At 33.6% G+C, this 17596-nt stretch overlaps 1 protein-coding gene across 6 annotated transcripts in view; it reads left to right on the plus strand.

Moving 5' to 3' along the window:
* LOC130444607 (zinc finger protein 208-like) overlaps positions 1-14989 on the plus strand; it is a 184022-nt gene extending 169033 nt beyond the window's left edge. For 3 of the 6 annotated variants that reach the window (XM_056779837.1, XM_056779836.1, XM_056779840.1), the window contains 2 exons: positions 151-466; positions 12259-14989. In XM_056779837.1, coding sequence (XP_056635815.1) covers positions 151-466; positions 12259-14622 — 2680 coding nt within the window. In that variant the 3' untranslated portion in view covers positions 14623-14989. The remainder of the gene's footprint in view (positions 1-150; positions 467-12258) is intronic. The other 3 variants (XM_056779839.1, XM_056779838.1, XM_056779841.1) reach the window with 1 other exon arrangement.
* The last annotated feature ends 2607 nt before the right edge of the window (positions 14990-17596 follow it).

The following is a 17596-nucleotide window of genomic DNA, read 5'->3' on the forward strand; positions in this document are numbered from 1 at the left end:
CTCTCCGTGGTTGATTTAATCTCAATATCACAACTTAATGATATAGTGCGACTCACAATAAACATCAAACATTATGGTTGGCCTACCAATTAACATTTTGTCCACACCCTAATATGATTTATTTTGTCCTAATTTTGAATACTTTCGCAGGGACGCTTCGAGGGATATTTTGCTGCAGCATGTGAAAGGACACTACCAGCAACACTCTTTGTCTTCCTCACACCAAGTAGGAGCGTCGTCAGCTTCAATAACGACGTCGACTTTGGCATCGCAGGAGCAGGCATCGACCAGTATAGTCGCCGGTGACCTCAATAGCGTAGCACAGGATTTGAGTTTAAGGGGTACGAGTCCTGATAGAGATGAGGCAAGTGTAAATAACATAACTGGTGGGAAGGGAAGCGGCGGTACTGCCCCCTTCCGTTGCGGTCATTGCAACCAGGTATCTAACTGGAAGCATGTCATCCAGGTATACTAACACTTTTACTAACAACAATAACTTTTCATTGTTATGTGGATCATCATTTTGGCGTAGTAAGGAAGGTTCTTAAGATACTAGAATACCGTATACACATTAGGTTAAATCGCTTGACCTACTAGATGAATGCATTGAAAGTGTGGTTCAGTTTATTATATGTTTAAATTTAACTCAAACCAAGACCAACAACTTGGACCAAATGTTTTACTTCCCAATTTAAATGAAGGTTTTTATCCTTTTCGTTTGCAAAATAGTACCAGTAATTTTCGAGATGAAACTGCACCTCAATTTTCATTAAGACAGACCTAAGACCTTCTCATTTATATATTTTTAGAGACATGTAAAGTCAGTTCTCTAGAGTAGAAGGAGAATACAAATTGTAGCCCTTTTTATTAGCGATATGGAATAATGTTTCATTTAATATCTGAAAGTTAGGAAGTTGAAGGAAACGTTTATATAAAAATTTAATTCTGATCTTTTTATGTTGAATTTTCTTATATTTTGCTCTTACGTTGAACTAAGAACATAAAATTATGATTTTTTTATTGTTATTTGAAATTATCTTCTAAGATTCCAAAATGTTATTATTGTCGTCAGAATTTAGAAGGTTCATGATTAAAAAAATGTTTCTTTCGGGGGGAAGAGGATAATCAAAAACTAATCTAAAAATCATTTTTTTGAAAAACTTATACGGAGAAATTTGTAAAAAAAATGCTGGATATCTTAAATCCGCTTGACATGGTGCAAGACAACGTGCAAGAAATTGCACGTAATTCTTTGCAAAATCAAAATATTGCATATATTTTGTGACCGTTTTGAAAATGATACCAAAACTAAGTAAAGGCCGCTTGACGTGATACAATACACCGTGCAATGCAATGCAAGGCGCAATATTTCTTGATAAAAAGCATACGCAGATGAAGTTCAGCTGATTGTTTCATGCAAGATCTGGCACTTGCAACCTGCAATACAAGTTACTTTTGGCTTAACAACCAACCCGTCCATTAGGCTCCAAAACCAGGGCAGCAGTAGATATAATTATTTCCAGTGATCTACTGACCACTTTTTCATTTCGTTAGTTACTTACTTAGTTTTGTTATCATCATTGTTAAACCGATCACAAAATAATGAATCAAATTTTACGCAAGGTATTTGTTTAATTCACTTATTGAATTTTTATTAGTGGCAGCCATGATGCGATAATAAGAGACAAGCGACGTGCAATATTTCAATTTTGCAAGAAATTGCATGCAATTACACCTTGTCAATTGCTCTTTGTAGGTACGCATACTTCAAAGAAATACATGCCACATATGTAGTTTTAATTTATTTTATCACATTATATTCCCGTACCTTGTTTACTATTTTTATTTTTCACGTGTGTAATTTGGAAATTATCAAATTTGAAATTCAATGAATGAAAAATATTCAAACCGTGTTTATGTTTATGTATAATGAGGTTTGGTTTTCTATTTTAAATTAAAACACCCCTAAATAGAGAAAATGGAGTGTCGATTGTGCGACAACTTGATAGTTTATTTTTTTTTGTTATAAGTAGAAAATAACGTTTAAAACTTTGAAATAATTATAATTTTTGATTGCCCCGAAAAAAATCGTCCCGTAGAACATTTATTAGACTTCGTAGGTAACAAAAATGAATTCGATTAAATTTTTTGTAAATATTTCATGCTTTCTGCTGCTTTTGAACGATAAATCTTTATAGTTTATTACAAATGTTACGGTTTCTACTACAAATATGTCAAAATATCCCTAAATCTTTTCACGTTTTATAGATATATTCCAAACAGGTTTTAATGGGGTGGTTTCTGATTATTCTCTACCACAAAATCAATCCTTCATGCTAAAATCAATGTTTAATGAGAACGTATGCTTAACCAATTCGAATCCTCATTTGATCGGATTATAAATTCGTTTTTAATATTGAATAGAAATATATATAAATCCCAAACACATTCAGCCCCTTCAGCCGCGACCGCTACATCTTTAAATCGGAAGTTAGGGCATGTGGTACTTCATTTACAAGGTTGCTTTGGTTCTACATTCCATCAACTACGTAGTGTGGTCCATGAGTTGTTGGTCTCGTATAGTAAATAGAATGCGTTCGCAGACATGCACGCGTCAGTGAAAGTCTCAACAAGCTTTACATGAAGCTTCAACTTGCGATCCATTCTATCATAGTCTCAAAATGCTTTTCGCGCTGTTATAAAATTTTTTATTAAAGAAGGATTAACAGCGACACAAATCAAAAACAGAATGGAAGTTAATTAAAAAAAGTTTCGCTAGAGATGAGGGACATGAGGGACTACTCCAGAAAACATTATTGAAAAAAGTAATATTCCTCTATAGAACAAAAAGTGTACCAAGAATCCCACATGATCATTTAAATATTACAAAAACTAGTGAAAGGTGGATGCAAAAACAGCGTCGTTTAGAATATTGTGAGCCATTTTTAGAGCTTTGCCGCGAGGATCAAGAAAATGTGATCCGATCAATTATAAAAGGTGATGAAAATATAATCTTTTCTATGATCCGACATTCAAAAGGGAAAAGAGAACCCGTGCCAATAAAAACAAAGGTCACGACAAGCACAAAAAAGTGATCGCTATCCTTTTGATTGACTTTAAGGAATCAAATTCAACCATGAACGTGGGATATTTCTCTAAGCCAATTACGTCAAGAAATTATCAAAAAAAGCGCACCAAATTAACCAAAGTATGGCGCTTGCTTCATGACAATGCTTCTCTTTCCAATGCCATTGTAGGCGGTGAGATCGAACACCCACCATATAGCTCTGATCTGGCTCTCTCCGACTATTTTTTGTTCCAAAGCTAAAGGCCGGGTTTGGGTACAAGACTCTAGATGCATAATATTTTTGTAGAGGCATAGAAGCTTTAATTCTGAAAAATGTGTGGAAATAAAAGAATATATTGACAAAGCCGAAGTTTACTTTAACCCAAAAATTTAATTCCAATTTGAATGTTGAGGACTTGCACCTGAAGAGAGTGTTTAGGCGATACAGTGAATCCTGACAAGGATAATTTTTGAAACATCCAAAGTATTTTCATCGATATGACCAACCTCGCTACGCCAATGCTTGTTATCATCTTGGTACTTCATTAGTCTTTTTTTTTAAATTCAGTTTACAAGGACACTTTGCAAATTATAAAACGTGTTAAATAGCATTTACTAACCATTATCTATAATAGTTACGTGACGTAAAAAAATTTTACATTTTCTGCATTTCTTGTTAAAAAAAAGGAGTCGTCCTTAAATTACAGATAGCAACATACGCTAATGACAAAAAGTAATTTATTTTAATTGCACTACAATTATTATTTGAAAAATGAGAAGAAAGTCCACTGTGTGTATAATTGAAAAGTCCAAGACAAAAATTAATTGACGAGTTGTTGAAACATCAACAAATATAAGTTAATAATTTCACAAATACGAAAATTTCCGACTTCAACCTGAAGATATCAACCATTTTCGACGCTTAATATTTGTTTGACTATCGTATATGTAAATCGATGTGAAGATTCCTTTGAAGATGGAACAAATTAAATGTCGACTATCATTGAATATTCGTTTTTGAAATTCAAATGAAAGAGGAGTTATACAACGTGTACGGAGACTCTGCACCATGATCTACGACCGTAAACTTTGGGACAGATGAATTCAAATCTGACCTTATCAGTTTAACTATCGACGAGCGTTGGAGATGGCCAAAAACTGTGGCAATCGGCGGTATCATCGAAAAAGTTCACCAAATGGTACTGGACGATCGTTAGATTAAGGTTAGAGAGATAGAAGAATCCATCGGTAAATTATGAAAAAATATGCACATTAGGTTTGCTCATTTTGGACCAACAGCGCTTTCCCAGGCCTTATTGGTACGGTTTAAGAAAAACGGGTTGAATATTTTGCGTCAATTCATAACTTCAGATGAAATCTGGATCCACCACTACAGTTCTGAAACGATGATAATGGATTGCAGAGGGGAAGGAAACCTGCCCCGAAAAAGAAAAAACGGTTTCATCGACCGGGAAAGTTCAACTACAGTAACAGGAGAATATAAACTAAACGAGAAACTGCAAACAATCGCCCATAAAATGAAATAAAGTGCTTTTCCATCTTCTCATACTTGGGTGATTCCCATACACTTCAAATCAGTTGACTATCAGCCGTTCACCAGAGCGTTGCAACATAAAGTTTCACTTGTAAAAGAGAAACATCTATTTTGAGATTAGAAAAAGTGGTATAGACTTAAAAGGAATTTATATGGAAAAATAATGATTATAGAAAGAAATGTATTGATTCTTCGTTAGGTTGGAAACTTTTCAGACAACCCTCATTCAATATCGGATTGTAAGAGCCAAAGAAACAAATCTTCAGATCTGGTTCCCAGAGACTACTGATTATTTACAAACCAGATAAAAAGCTTCAAGGAAAAAAATATGAATGAAACAGAAGCATAAGAGAAATCGATTTATAAAATGGCATAGAAACCTTAGGAAAGTTTTGCGTTACTTATGATCTATCGATGTATAAAACGTATAAATTTATTAGACCCAGCTTTTATCGATCGATGTTTTACTAAAGACTTCATGTTTCCATCTTTCATAAGAAGTTTTAGACGATAAACAGCTAAAAAGGAAAAGCTACCGGTCTTGATGAGAGACATAAAATATCATAGCCTTCGAAAAAATAATATTAAATGGTATGCAAGTTCTGGCAGAAATATTTATAAAGTAATACACATCGGAATGAACCTGGTATCAAAACACAAAGCTCCACATCATCATCTTAAGGCACACGAAGAAAATGGAGAGACTAATAAACTTACAAGGAAAGGATCGCGATCATTTATTGGCTTCACACCATAGAGGAATACTCCTAGAAGTAATTTAGAAGGACTATACTTCCAGAAAAGATCACTCCAAAAAGTTCCTTTAAAAATTTGGTTCCGATAAATTCAAAAATTTCAGGGATGTAATCACATCTAGCTGCCACTGACGAATCTAGATTCTGTGGAGATTCTAATTCATCTAATTCCTAAAATCAACATGAAAGTTGTCGTTCATTATAAATCTTAATTGACATGTAGATTCAATGTAGTGGTAATCACATACGAGGTGTGGCTATTAAATAACGAAACTGGTGATATGAAACATTTTATTCTGATATTAGGTCTCTTTTTTTATTATCACCTTCAATATATACCCCTCCTCTATCTCTACACCGTTTCCTGCGAATCTTCCATTGATCGAAACAGGTTAAGAAGTCTTTTTCTGTCAGTTTCTTTATGATGTGCGCCGCTTTTTCTTTCACAACTTCAGCAGACTCAAATCATTATCATTTTAAAGCAGATTTGAAGCTAGGAAGGAGGTAGAAGTCGCACGGTGCAGGTACCGGCGAAAAAGGTTTAGCACTGAGATATTGGGCTTGATTAGAAACCTCTTGACGGACATTGTGGAATGAGCTGACTCATTGTATTGATGATGAAGAACCCATGACGTTTTTTTCTCATTTTTTCACGTAGTTCGGTAAGACTTAGCCGACGGGCAGATCGAACAAGACTTTTCCCGACCAGAACGTGAATCATCTTCAACATCTTCTCGGCCATCTTGAAACCACTTAAACAACTCAACAACTCCATGGACGCGACAAACGTTCTTTACCATACCCTTGTTTCAATAAATCATAAATTTCAGTTTAACTTTTTCATGTTAAATTTAATAACAATCCGTTGCTCCGTTTTTAAGTCTATACAAACAAAGACAACGGCTACACTGGTTTGTCTTCAGACTGAACAGCCGTTAACCTTTGGCGCATGCGTAGTTTTTTTGTAGCAGCGCTAGTCTCGTTTTTTAATAGCCACATCTCGTATATACTATTCTCATTATGAAATGAACTAGATTACTTCAATTGGTCTTTCTCTTGGACTTGGACTCGTCAATTTTCGAAAATATAGTATACAAAATATTTGGCGAACTAATAAAATTTGGTCTTGCCGTGTAAACAATAATAAAAATTAACATTATTTATTATTGACATTATTTAATTGTTTATATATTTCTTAGAACGGAGCTGGCGGTGGAAAAAAAATTTAATTAACAAACTAATGCAAAAAGTCCTTGGTACTACCAATAACAATACGTCCATTTATATAACCTACGGTTAAATATAGACTAATGAAGTGTTTATGTGACTGTGCATGTCTTTTTAGAACAATTACTAATATTTATAAACAAGTTCTTCGAAATATCGTACATATATAGAAAATTTAACTACAGGTCGTCATACAAAATTTTATCAACACATTAGATATTTCAGTCGATTACAAAATGAAAAAATTTCGACGTACATAAACAGTGTCGGTTTCTAAAGTTAACTTTGTTTGTTGAAGAATCGTACAAAAAGAAAGTCTCAATATTCGAAGTACAACCATTCTGCATTTCCAACATCTCTTCTATATTAAACTAATAAATAGTAATCTGACGATGCAAGGTCCGGACTAAATGGTGGATATGATAGGAGCTTCATACCACCAAGTTCTTTGATCTTATTCCGCGTAACTTTTGCAGTATAAAGTTTATTAATGTCTTGTTGTAAGAGAACCCGCTTTTGGTTGATTAAACCTAGATATCTCTCCAATAAAACTGTTAATAAACTGGTCCAAAGCGTGTAATGATTTGTTCGTCGATTTGCTCTGGCACTAAATCCACAGTTTCACTGGCTGTGTAGCAAGTGACGCCATCCCTTTGGAACGAAATTTCGTCGAAACCACGAGCTTTAATTTTAGGCATTTAGGCAATTAGTCTGTTATCATGGTGCGATAATGATCACCATCTATAGTAACATTCCGGTAGTCGTCTGTTTTGAAGAAATGGGTGGATTTAATGGTAGCTCTTGAACTTCCTTAGGTTGTTCGTTATCCTAAATACGAATCCATTAAGCCAAAGATGGGCTTCATCGTTATATATGAGGGATGCTACTTAAGTTTTGAGATAGATAAATGAAAAAAAAAATTATTATTGTATATGGCTTTATTGTTTTTCAAAATATTTTCCATTAAGACCAATTGTCGAAGCATTTTATCCATTCCGATTGAAGTATCTCCAAAACATTTGATTGAACGCATCAACCGCTGCTTCAGGTGTAAAAAAACGTTGACCTCGTAATTTATTTTGGATCTATGGATAAAAGAAGAAACCATTGGGTGGCAAACAAGGACTGTACGGCGGATGATCAATCAATTCGATATTTTGTCTGTTCAAACTGATGTGTGAGAACTCGCATTGTCGTGTTAGAGAAAGGTTCGTCTTCTACAATTGGTTTCCCTGATTTCTTCAAACTCTTCTGCAAACAAATGTTGGTGTACCATCCAGAATTTACAGTTCTACGATGCTCTAATGGAAAGATGGCGATAGGTGACCATTTGCTTCGAAGTACTTCGTGTGCGAACAACTTTTGTTGGATTTGTCTCATACAGTTGATTTTTGTTTAGTTTCGGGTTCATATTCATTTATTAGTCGCCTGTCAAGATCTTATAGACGTATTTTGATTTTTTCCAGCATTTCTTAGAACCAATCGGTACGAGCTTTTTTTGAGCGATTGTCAAATTATACGGTGGAAAACCAGCGAAACACGGTGGCAAAGATAGTGCTCTATCACCAAAAGTCAAAGCGAGTTGGTTGCCATACTGTTGTTGGTTTAATCCACGTCGAAAGTCATGGAAAATCGTTTCTGTATACAACACAAATAGCATTAGAAATTTCAAACTTTATGATGGCATATTCACATCAGTTTTGCCAAATCTCAGAATTTACGTAGCAATCCTCGAAAAGCTGAACTATTTGTAGACTTAACATGATGAAATTTCAAACAAAATTGAATTGAATATTCATCACAAAATGTACTTCTAAACGAATCACCCGTTGCAAACAGAATCCATAAAACAGGATTGATTACTTAATATTATGTATATGTATATGTGAAATATTTTAAGAAAATTGTCGCAGCCCAAAAACTAAAAGAAGTGATGAACGCCACTGTCACCTTATCGAAATTCATTGTCTATAACAATTTTCAATTCAATTTGATTGCTTGCAAAATTGGATTACCTGGAAAGGAACGATAAGAAACAAAAAGAGGCGATAAGAACGAAAAAATGCGATTTAATTGTCAAGTGTACCATTCAATGCTGCCATTCAATTTTAATGGGACTTAAAACATACAAGGTTATAGAGAAAGATAACACGACGTATACTGTAATAAATTTATTAATACCAATAACAATAGTACAAAAAATTTCACTAGTCGTGACTATTATTGAGTCTTTATATTACCCCAGAACATAAATCGAATTGTTGCTAAGCAATTCACAATTTATTTTATCAAAAAATAATAATGTTTCATTCTTCATAATTGAACTTATGTCGATATGTATAAATATAAACAAGGATATTCATTCAAATTTAAATTTTAACCACTTAAACCGAGCTCTTTTCATTAGTTTAAAAGTAGGATAGTGACGGCTAAGGACCGTTAAGCCTCTGATTATAATTAAAATGCCAATCAATTGAAACATGCCTTTGGGAGTGCTAGGGACTCCATGCACCACCGGCACTCCAGACGTTGACGATGATACCCATAGTGTGGTGATGGATTCTGGGGCCATTGGTAGATTTGCCGATCTCAATCTGGCGAGCGAATTCGCTCCGTCGTTTCCCTTGATATCCGTTTGACTGGGAACCCAAACGATCTAAACCTTATAGCAATCACTCACCGCTCTTTTAAACTTTCTTACAATCCAGTATAAGCCTCCTATAGTACATCGTTTTAGCCGTTGCGACTTGTACTGTTTGAGTAGATTGAGAGTACTGTTTTCCCAACTTTCAATATTTTATCTTCCTAAAGCCCCAATCAAAAACCCCAAGAAATCCTCACAATTACTAGGGATTCCCCCCTAAAAAATTAATTATTTATAAAACAAATAATTAAGTTATGGAAATAACAAAATATCAAAGATTTTCTAATAGTTAAAAATATTTTCTGCGCATGCACTTTACAAATAAACATACGATACACACTACGTTTTATATACAATTTAAAATAAAAAAAGTAGAGAAAATTGCTTATCTGTTTAAAACAGCGAAATTAAAATGAACGCATATTTATAAATAAAAAATTAACAAGTATTTTTATTGAAATAGAAAATGTTACCAATAAAAAAGGGTGCAAAAAACATTGTTGTTGTACACGAAATAAATCCTTTTTAGAAAATCAATATTTTTTTGTAAGTTTCCCAAAACATTGTTTGGAATACCGTCAAAAACGTATTAAAACAACAGTGAAAAATCATTTAAACACTTGTTCCAAGTGTAGTAAATGTGATTTGTGGGTTAAGCGTTGTGGTCGAGGTGATGGTCGGTTCCAAAGGATTGATCATGTAAATAAAGACTTTCAGAATTTATCATAACCTGGACAAAGTAGCTATTTGACTTTTCACTCATTTTTCACACTTTTGACTCATTTTCTTCATCGTCATCACAAAAATTATAATTTTCTTTCTCTACTATGCAAGATGGAAATTTTTGCCATACAATTGGGAAACTCAACAAAGGACTATTATTTACTGCTTGACGATTTCGTTGCTTGTCTTATTCTAGCTTCGACCACTTTCCTTTGTCTAGACTTGGATCTACTGGGACACGGTTGAGCATTGCGTTCTTTATCCTAAAAAAATTACAATTGTCATCAACTTGTCATTAAAATTGTGATTCTAACCTTATTTAACCTGATTCTGCCTTATTTCCACCTTGAGGAAGTCCATGACATTTTAACCATCGTCAACTAACATTTTTGCGGTTGGTTGAAATGATGCATGATCCACCAGTCCGTTGCAGTGTGGATCGAACCATAATCATATTTTGTAACATTTCAATCGATATTCTGTCAAGACCGCTTGACATGAGGCAAGGCATGAGGTAATTTCTTGGAAGATCAAAATATTCCATAGAAGAATATTGCACGCTGCTAACATTACGCAGGTCTCTTCCCATTGCATCATGGTTGCAGTTAATGAAAATTCCATTAGAAAAACTAAACAATTTCCTAACCTCAAATTTTATTTTATATTTTATGGTCAGTTTATAGGCTGATGCCTTGCTTTTGGAGTCTGATGAGTAAAAAAGAGCAACTAGGCGATGATGGGCCAAGCTCTGGCCAGATAGAATAAGAGAAAACATAAATTCAACTAATAGAATTAGTCGAAAATACATACAAAATTATATTTGAGAATGGATGAAGAAACACACTCCCAAGAAAAATAAAATAACTAAAAAAATCCTTGGCAAAAAACGTAATATCAGAAGATCAGAAACTCATTTCTTCCGAGTATTGCAATTTGCACGCACATCTACATATACTTTTCATCGAGAAATATTACGTCTTGTAGTGCATTGCACGTTGTCTTGCGTCATGTTAAGCAACCTTTACGGAATTTATTCTTTACAATGTTATATATCGATAGCTGAAGTTATAAAAATCTCTAAAAACATCCCATCCCACATCTTTTCCCCCTAAATTTTGGAGGTAAACCCCCAATTTGGGAACCCTGCAATTAAGTATCGCGCGTCCACATTCCATCACAGCGAATAGCTCGACTCGGCTCATTTTAGAATGTCCTCCATTCATCTGTGTAGCGTATTTAGTATAACTGGAATTTACGCTTATATTTTCTGTTCTGTTTATATTATAAAGCTTTTTCATTGTTTTCGTTTGATATTTTTTCTTTACGAAAAACGTACGTCAACAACAACGTGGACCATTTAAGTTTACTGCTGACAACGACACTGTCTGACGTGCGCTTCGATAACCAAGTTATCGTCTCCAGAGAATGAAGTTGAACTAAAAGTTTTAATCGTCTGAAGACGATAACTTGGTCATCAAAACGCGCGTCAAACAGTGTCATTGTGAGAGTTGGTGTAGTGATGGTATTCAGAACGTAGACCATTCATTATAAACCTAAGTCTAATGGATTTTGTTAGGTGACCGCGAGCATGCGACTTGAGTCGATTTTTTTGTTTACTTATTGTTTTATTTTTCAGAATGGTTCAAATGTGTTTCATAATATTCAATGTTTTAGAAAAATAAACTCAAATTTCAGTGTTTTGAAATCGCATACTAGAAAAAATATCAATACCTCCAATTTTTTTAGAGTCTGATATAGAATTTGACGAGTCCCTTGATATTTCAGATCCACATGAATTCAAATGGTATTTTAATAACACTTTCAGAGGGATTAATCAAATTATCCTCAATCGATATGAAAAAATAGATTGATTTCATTAGAATACAAATTATCTCAGTATATTGATGACAATGTTATATTTTAAAAATGTGTTTTTCTAACATATCTTCTTTAAACCGAAAATGTAACGTTAAATTTATGTTCATTTTCGAGATGTGGTCCCTACGAACACTAATAAGCGCGGTTACATCTTACCATAAGTTGACCATACTCCAAGCTTTCTTATAGGGTTCAATTGCTTGTCCCCTTCAATTCATACTTCCCAGCTTTCGACCGTGATAAGAAAATAAAGGGATGAAAGTTAGATGCCGTTTTATTAAATGTAAAGGCAAGACGCATGTTAATTGGGAATAGCTTTAAAGCTTGCTTCTGTTTTAGTTCGCTTGAATATTAAGCTTGTCCGAATGATTTGAACCCGATAAAATTCTAACTTTATTTTTCTTTACAGAGACATTGCAGATTAAAACACAATGGAGATATCCGAGTCATAAGCAACAAATACGGACAAGAAAAAATTGAAATGGAAGAATTAACTGACGAACCCGATCACGTCGACGTTGTTCAAAACGGTTTCTTCAAATGTACGGAGTGTCCCTTTTCCAATGACGATAATATGGAGTTTGAACAACACCTTTTAGGTCACAAACCCACCGAAGAAAGTATCTTCAAATGTTTCTATTGCAAATTTTACGTTAATAGAAAGGCTGATTTGCATGATCATCTACAACTGCACGGTATAACCGAACCGGACGATTTCTTAATTAAAATGACCGAAAAAACGAATATCGAAGGCGAGGGAAAAAAATTCAGATGTGTAACATGCCCTTACGTTACAAACTCCAAATCGCAGTATAAATACCATAAACAGTTTCATAAACCAAGAGGGGGACAGTACAGTTGTAGTCACTGTTCTTACAACGTCAGTAGACGGCATCTACTCCATCAACACCTCAAAGTCCACGGTATCAATATAGCCAATCATAAGCAAAACGGCGAAGCTATGTACTTGGATGATATAACGGACGATATCGAAGAAGTATCATCCAATTCATTTAAAATGGATCTGCAAAATTTGCTCGACATACCTTTAGTTTGGGTATCGAAAAATGGAAAATTCTCCAAAATGTTCAAATGCAGATATTGTCCTCACGTTAATCTGAGAAAAGTTAATATTCAAGAACACGAAAAGATGCATAGTATCCGCGAAAAAAGTCACAACAGCTCCAAAAGTGGTGACGTAGAACACAGGTGTACGGAATGCAATTACATTTGCGCCAATGCGGGTGTTTTATCATCACATTCGAAAGTACATCAAGGGTTGTACGGTATGGTTCATCGATTGGTAGATCCATCGAGAAGCGACGAAGAACAAATCAGAGAACTCAGTCGAACAATTGGAATAACATCGACAAACGAAACGTCTAACTTTTCTCAGGACGATTTCGAGGAGTTGATGGACGTAGAAGAAATAGATAGTTCGTCTGGTACGGGGACGGCACTTTATTTTTGCAAAGAATGTCCTTCTAGATTCCTTAAGGAAAACGAATTCGGAATACATAAAAAATTCCACGGATCCAGGTTATTTTATAAATGTGATCATTGCACTTATACTTCTAGAGAGAAACCTCACTTAACGTCTCATTCCAAAGTCCACACTAGCGAATATCAAGATAGAACCAAAGTGTTGCAAGGCATGTACGCCATCAGTCCAAATTATCCTCGGCCAAATACGAAGATGATAAAAACCGAGAACGGCGAACAAGTTTGGATAGTGGTGGAAAAACCGAATAGAGAAATGAGTACTCTATGTAGTATTCTCAGTAAACCCGTGAAATCTTCTCAAAATGTGCCATTATCTGGAACGGATCTATTCTTACAAAAATCGGAAGCCGAACAGATGCATGCCGCCCAAATGATGAAGGATTCTTCTCCTCCAAGAATAACAGATTACGACCTTACCGAACTAATGAGGGGAAACCCCGAATTTATATACCAACCAATTATGAAAAATGGACGATTGAAAGAAAAACGTTACAAGTGCCATATGTGCCCTACGGCATTTGAAAAAAGGGAACAGTATAAAATACATTTAGGTCTCCACGGATCGAATCAACGTTACCAATGCGAACACTGTGATTATTCCGTCAAATATTACGCTAACTATGTACAACACATTAAAAAACACAAAATGAACGCCGATGCTCAAGCGGCGAGGCGTTCTAGTGACGAAGCCGATCTAGAAATCGACGAAAGTATCGAAGAAACAAACAATCAAGAAGTACCCGCTAATAACGACGACGACGACGATAAACAATACGATGAAGAAGACAAAAAAGTACAAACACAAATCGATGATACTATACAATTACAAAAGCGTATAATAGAAGACAAAGATTCCTTTTTTTGTTCTCTTTGTCCGTATTCCGATGTTAAAAAAGAGACAATTATCAATCATGTAAACTGTCACGCTTGTGTTTCTGGTACTTCGAGTACTTATACTTGCGAACATTGTGATTTTACCGTGCCACAAATTAATACGTTACGTGAGCATACGAAATTACATTTTTTACCAAGTAAACGGCATCAAGTCGAAGGATTCATGAGTTGTGATAATATGAAACTCACCGAACAAGACGGTACCGAAAATAGGATTGTTTTCGAAGAACACGGCTCGGAGGAACGGAAATTTTCGCCACCGTTAAAAACCGAAGTAGCCGACAAGTTTAATAATAACGAAGGTGAAAAACAATTTTACAATGTACAAACTGGTGAATTAGTCGAAGGAAGGGAATTTAGTGATAATCAGTCTTAAAGGGTTACAAAATGGAAGTAAATTAGTCCGACTTCTAGTGATAATTACATTAATCTATCGGAAAACTTACTTAATACTGATTAATACATTTTTATCGTGTTAACATTGCCTTTTAGTCATAGAGTATTTTTACAAAAGTATTTTCACACGATGTTAGAAAAGGAGTTTAATAATACTATAGTATTATCACCAATTTTCATACTTATTTTATTTCTATATATGTATATAACTTGTTCTGTTAGAAAGTATTAATTTTATGTTCATGGGATTTAATGCCAAAGCATTCAATGCCAAAATTTGCCATAACTTTATTGTTGTTTTTTGTTTTACAGAAGATGAGAGAGAAATATATTAATTGAAATGTAAACCGATTTTCAATTCCCTTTTCACTATTTCCTTTCTTTATATCTTTATATCAGAATTTTCCAATCAAATTTTCACCACCGAATATTAACAAGACAAAAAGAATCACTATCGTCGAGCTTACAAAAATCTGCCGACACGACTCGACATTCGCAGTTATCGGTGCAATACTCAGACGATTGGAACGAATACATGTTCACTTATCGGGATTGGATTCGAAATTTGCGTGCATTAATTTTGGATCTCGTATAGTATTATAATAAATAGAGTGCGTTTGACAAGTTTTACATAAAGTTTCGATTTCGTGCTTCGATCTATTTTATTATAGTTTCAAATTGAGTTTCGCGCTGTTACAACATTTTTGACTAACGTTGGAATAAAACCAACACAAATCAAAAATAGAATAGAGGTTTATTACGATGATTTATGTCCATCATGGCTTGGAAAAAGCATATTCCTTTTTAAATTTTATTAAATACTCAACTTATAGTCCAGGCAACCAAGATAAAAATGAGGTATCACCTCCGATTCCCAAGAACCCGCATCGATTTGCATGAAAGTTTGGAATTAAGCTTGACTTACCCTTATCTTGAAAATCTACCTCACGCCGATATTTTCTTAGTACTCTTAGTGGTGAAAACTATCTCTTATTACAAAAAATCAATAAAAATATAAGTAAAAATATTCAATGAGTAGAAAAATACTTTTAAGGTTTGAATAAAAGTATTTCAATGCTTCAATATAGTATTTATAATTTTTCAACCCCGCTTTATGTATTTAATCCCTTATAAAGCAGCCCTGGTTAATATAAAATTAAAAAAAAAATATTTTTTATTTAATTAATTTAATTTTTATATTAATTTAATATTTATATTTAATTACTCCTGTGGTAGCTAGCTTATATTAAAATGATTCCTTTTGTTTGTATTTAACTCAAATATTTTGCATCCCAAATGTTCCACTTTATAAATCATCCCTTATTTCGAAAGAAATTGAAAAAAAATATTTATAGACGTATTTATTCTTTTTGATGATTTATTTATTTTAAATGGACATCGCTCTAACTGTTTTGACTTTAATATTTTGTATTTATGATTTTCAACATTTATAAATCATCCCATATTTCTAAAAAAGAATGAAAAAATATTTATAGACAATTTTTTGTTTTATTTATTTCAAATTGACATTTTCATTCCCTTTTAACTTCAATATTATGCACTTGAAATTTTTAACCTCTGCACGATTTTTTGTCTCATATCTCCGATCCATACTTTCACTTATATTCCAAAATCTACTCTAAAATTAAAAAAAAAGTGTATTTATTTTTTTGCCCATGTCTAGGTTAATTTTCAATCAAACTAGTCGTTCAAAACGTAGATTTATAGGGAATTTCATAACCTAAAAGTTTATAAGCGTTTTAAATTTCTTTAGTCCTTTATTTTTTAAAGGGCCACGTTTGAAGGGTTCGAAAATGGTATTAATTATACGATAGGGTACGATTTCTAATGACATATCTCATTTATTTTAGAAGTTACAAAAAAATTTAAGTTATTTGTTAATAAAAATACCAACTTTTTTCCCTATCAATTTTTATTTATATCCTATAGTTTTCCAGAAATTTTGGAGAAAAAAAATTTCGATTTTAAACCTAATTTTTTTCGAAATTATGAATTATAAATCGTTCAAACTTCCAGATATCATTATTAGTACGTAAGTTACTGGATTAGATTTATATTACAATTTGGGTACTATTGCTTGGTGAAATTGAGGATTTTTCTACGAAAAAAAATACAAATCGATTTTATTTCGGTCATAACTTTCTTAGTTTTTATGCTAGAGATTTCTACTAACTTTCGTTTTAAAGTTTTTCACAAGTACTTTGAAAAAGATTTTCTCCAATTTGCTCGAAAAAATTATCGTTGCTCCGTTATTCAACGTTGAATTTTAAAAAATTTTCGTTCGATAAAAATATTCAATCTTCAATAAATCATAACTCGGTTTGTATTAGGCCTACACCAATTAAAAAGCATTAATCTTACACTTTTTCTGATAAAATCAAAAGTTTTTGAGTTACTCATGAAAAATCGATAATAAACGTGGCTTTTTTCTAGAAAAATTAAATTTTCAATCGCGCTTAAATCAAAAACTATTGTTTTAAAAAAAGACAAGAACAATTTTTGCTAGAAATTTAGTCCTCTATAGATTTCCGCGGTTATTTTCCACATAAAAAATTTTACCCTAATTGGGGTGGAACTCACCCCTAGAACAAAAATTACATGGAAATCGGAGGTGTGTTATAGGAATAATGGAGTTTAGAAATCTGGATATATTTTATATCTCCCAAGATCTGTTTCAAATAGTTTCTACGTCATCAGCGCCGTTGTGTAGGAAAACGCCCGGCCTGTTTGACAAAATGCTGCTAGCTAAAGTGCTATTTTGACGACAAAAAGTTAATTTATTGATAAAAATGGAACAGGGGTTTTTTTCGTGGACAACTTACCTCAAATAACGATTTTATGACGTAAAATCCGCGGGATGTACCAGATGACCAAACAGATCGATAGAAGATTGACAGATTTATGGAGCAAAACAAGAAGATTTCATGTTTATG

The sequence above is a fragment of the Diorhabda sublineata genome, chromosome 5, assembly GCF_026230105.1.
Source record: "Diorhabda sublineata isolate icDioSubl1.1 chromosome 5, icDioSubl1.1, whole genome shotgun sequence".
Taxonomy (NCBI): Eukaryota; Metazoa; Arthropoda; class Insecta; order Coleoptera; family Chrysomelidae; genus Diorhabda; species Diorhabda sublineata.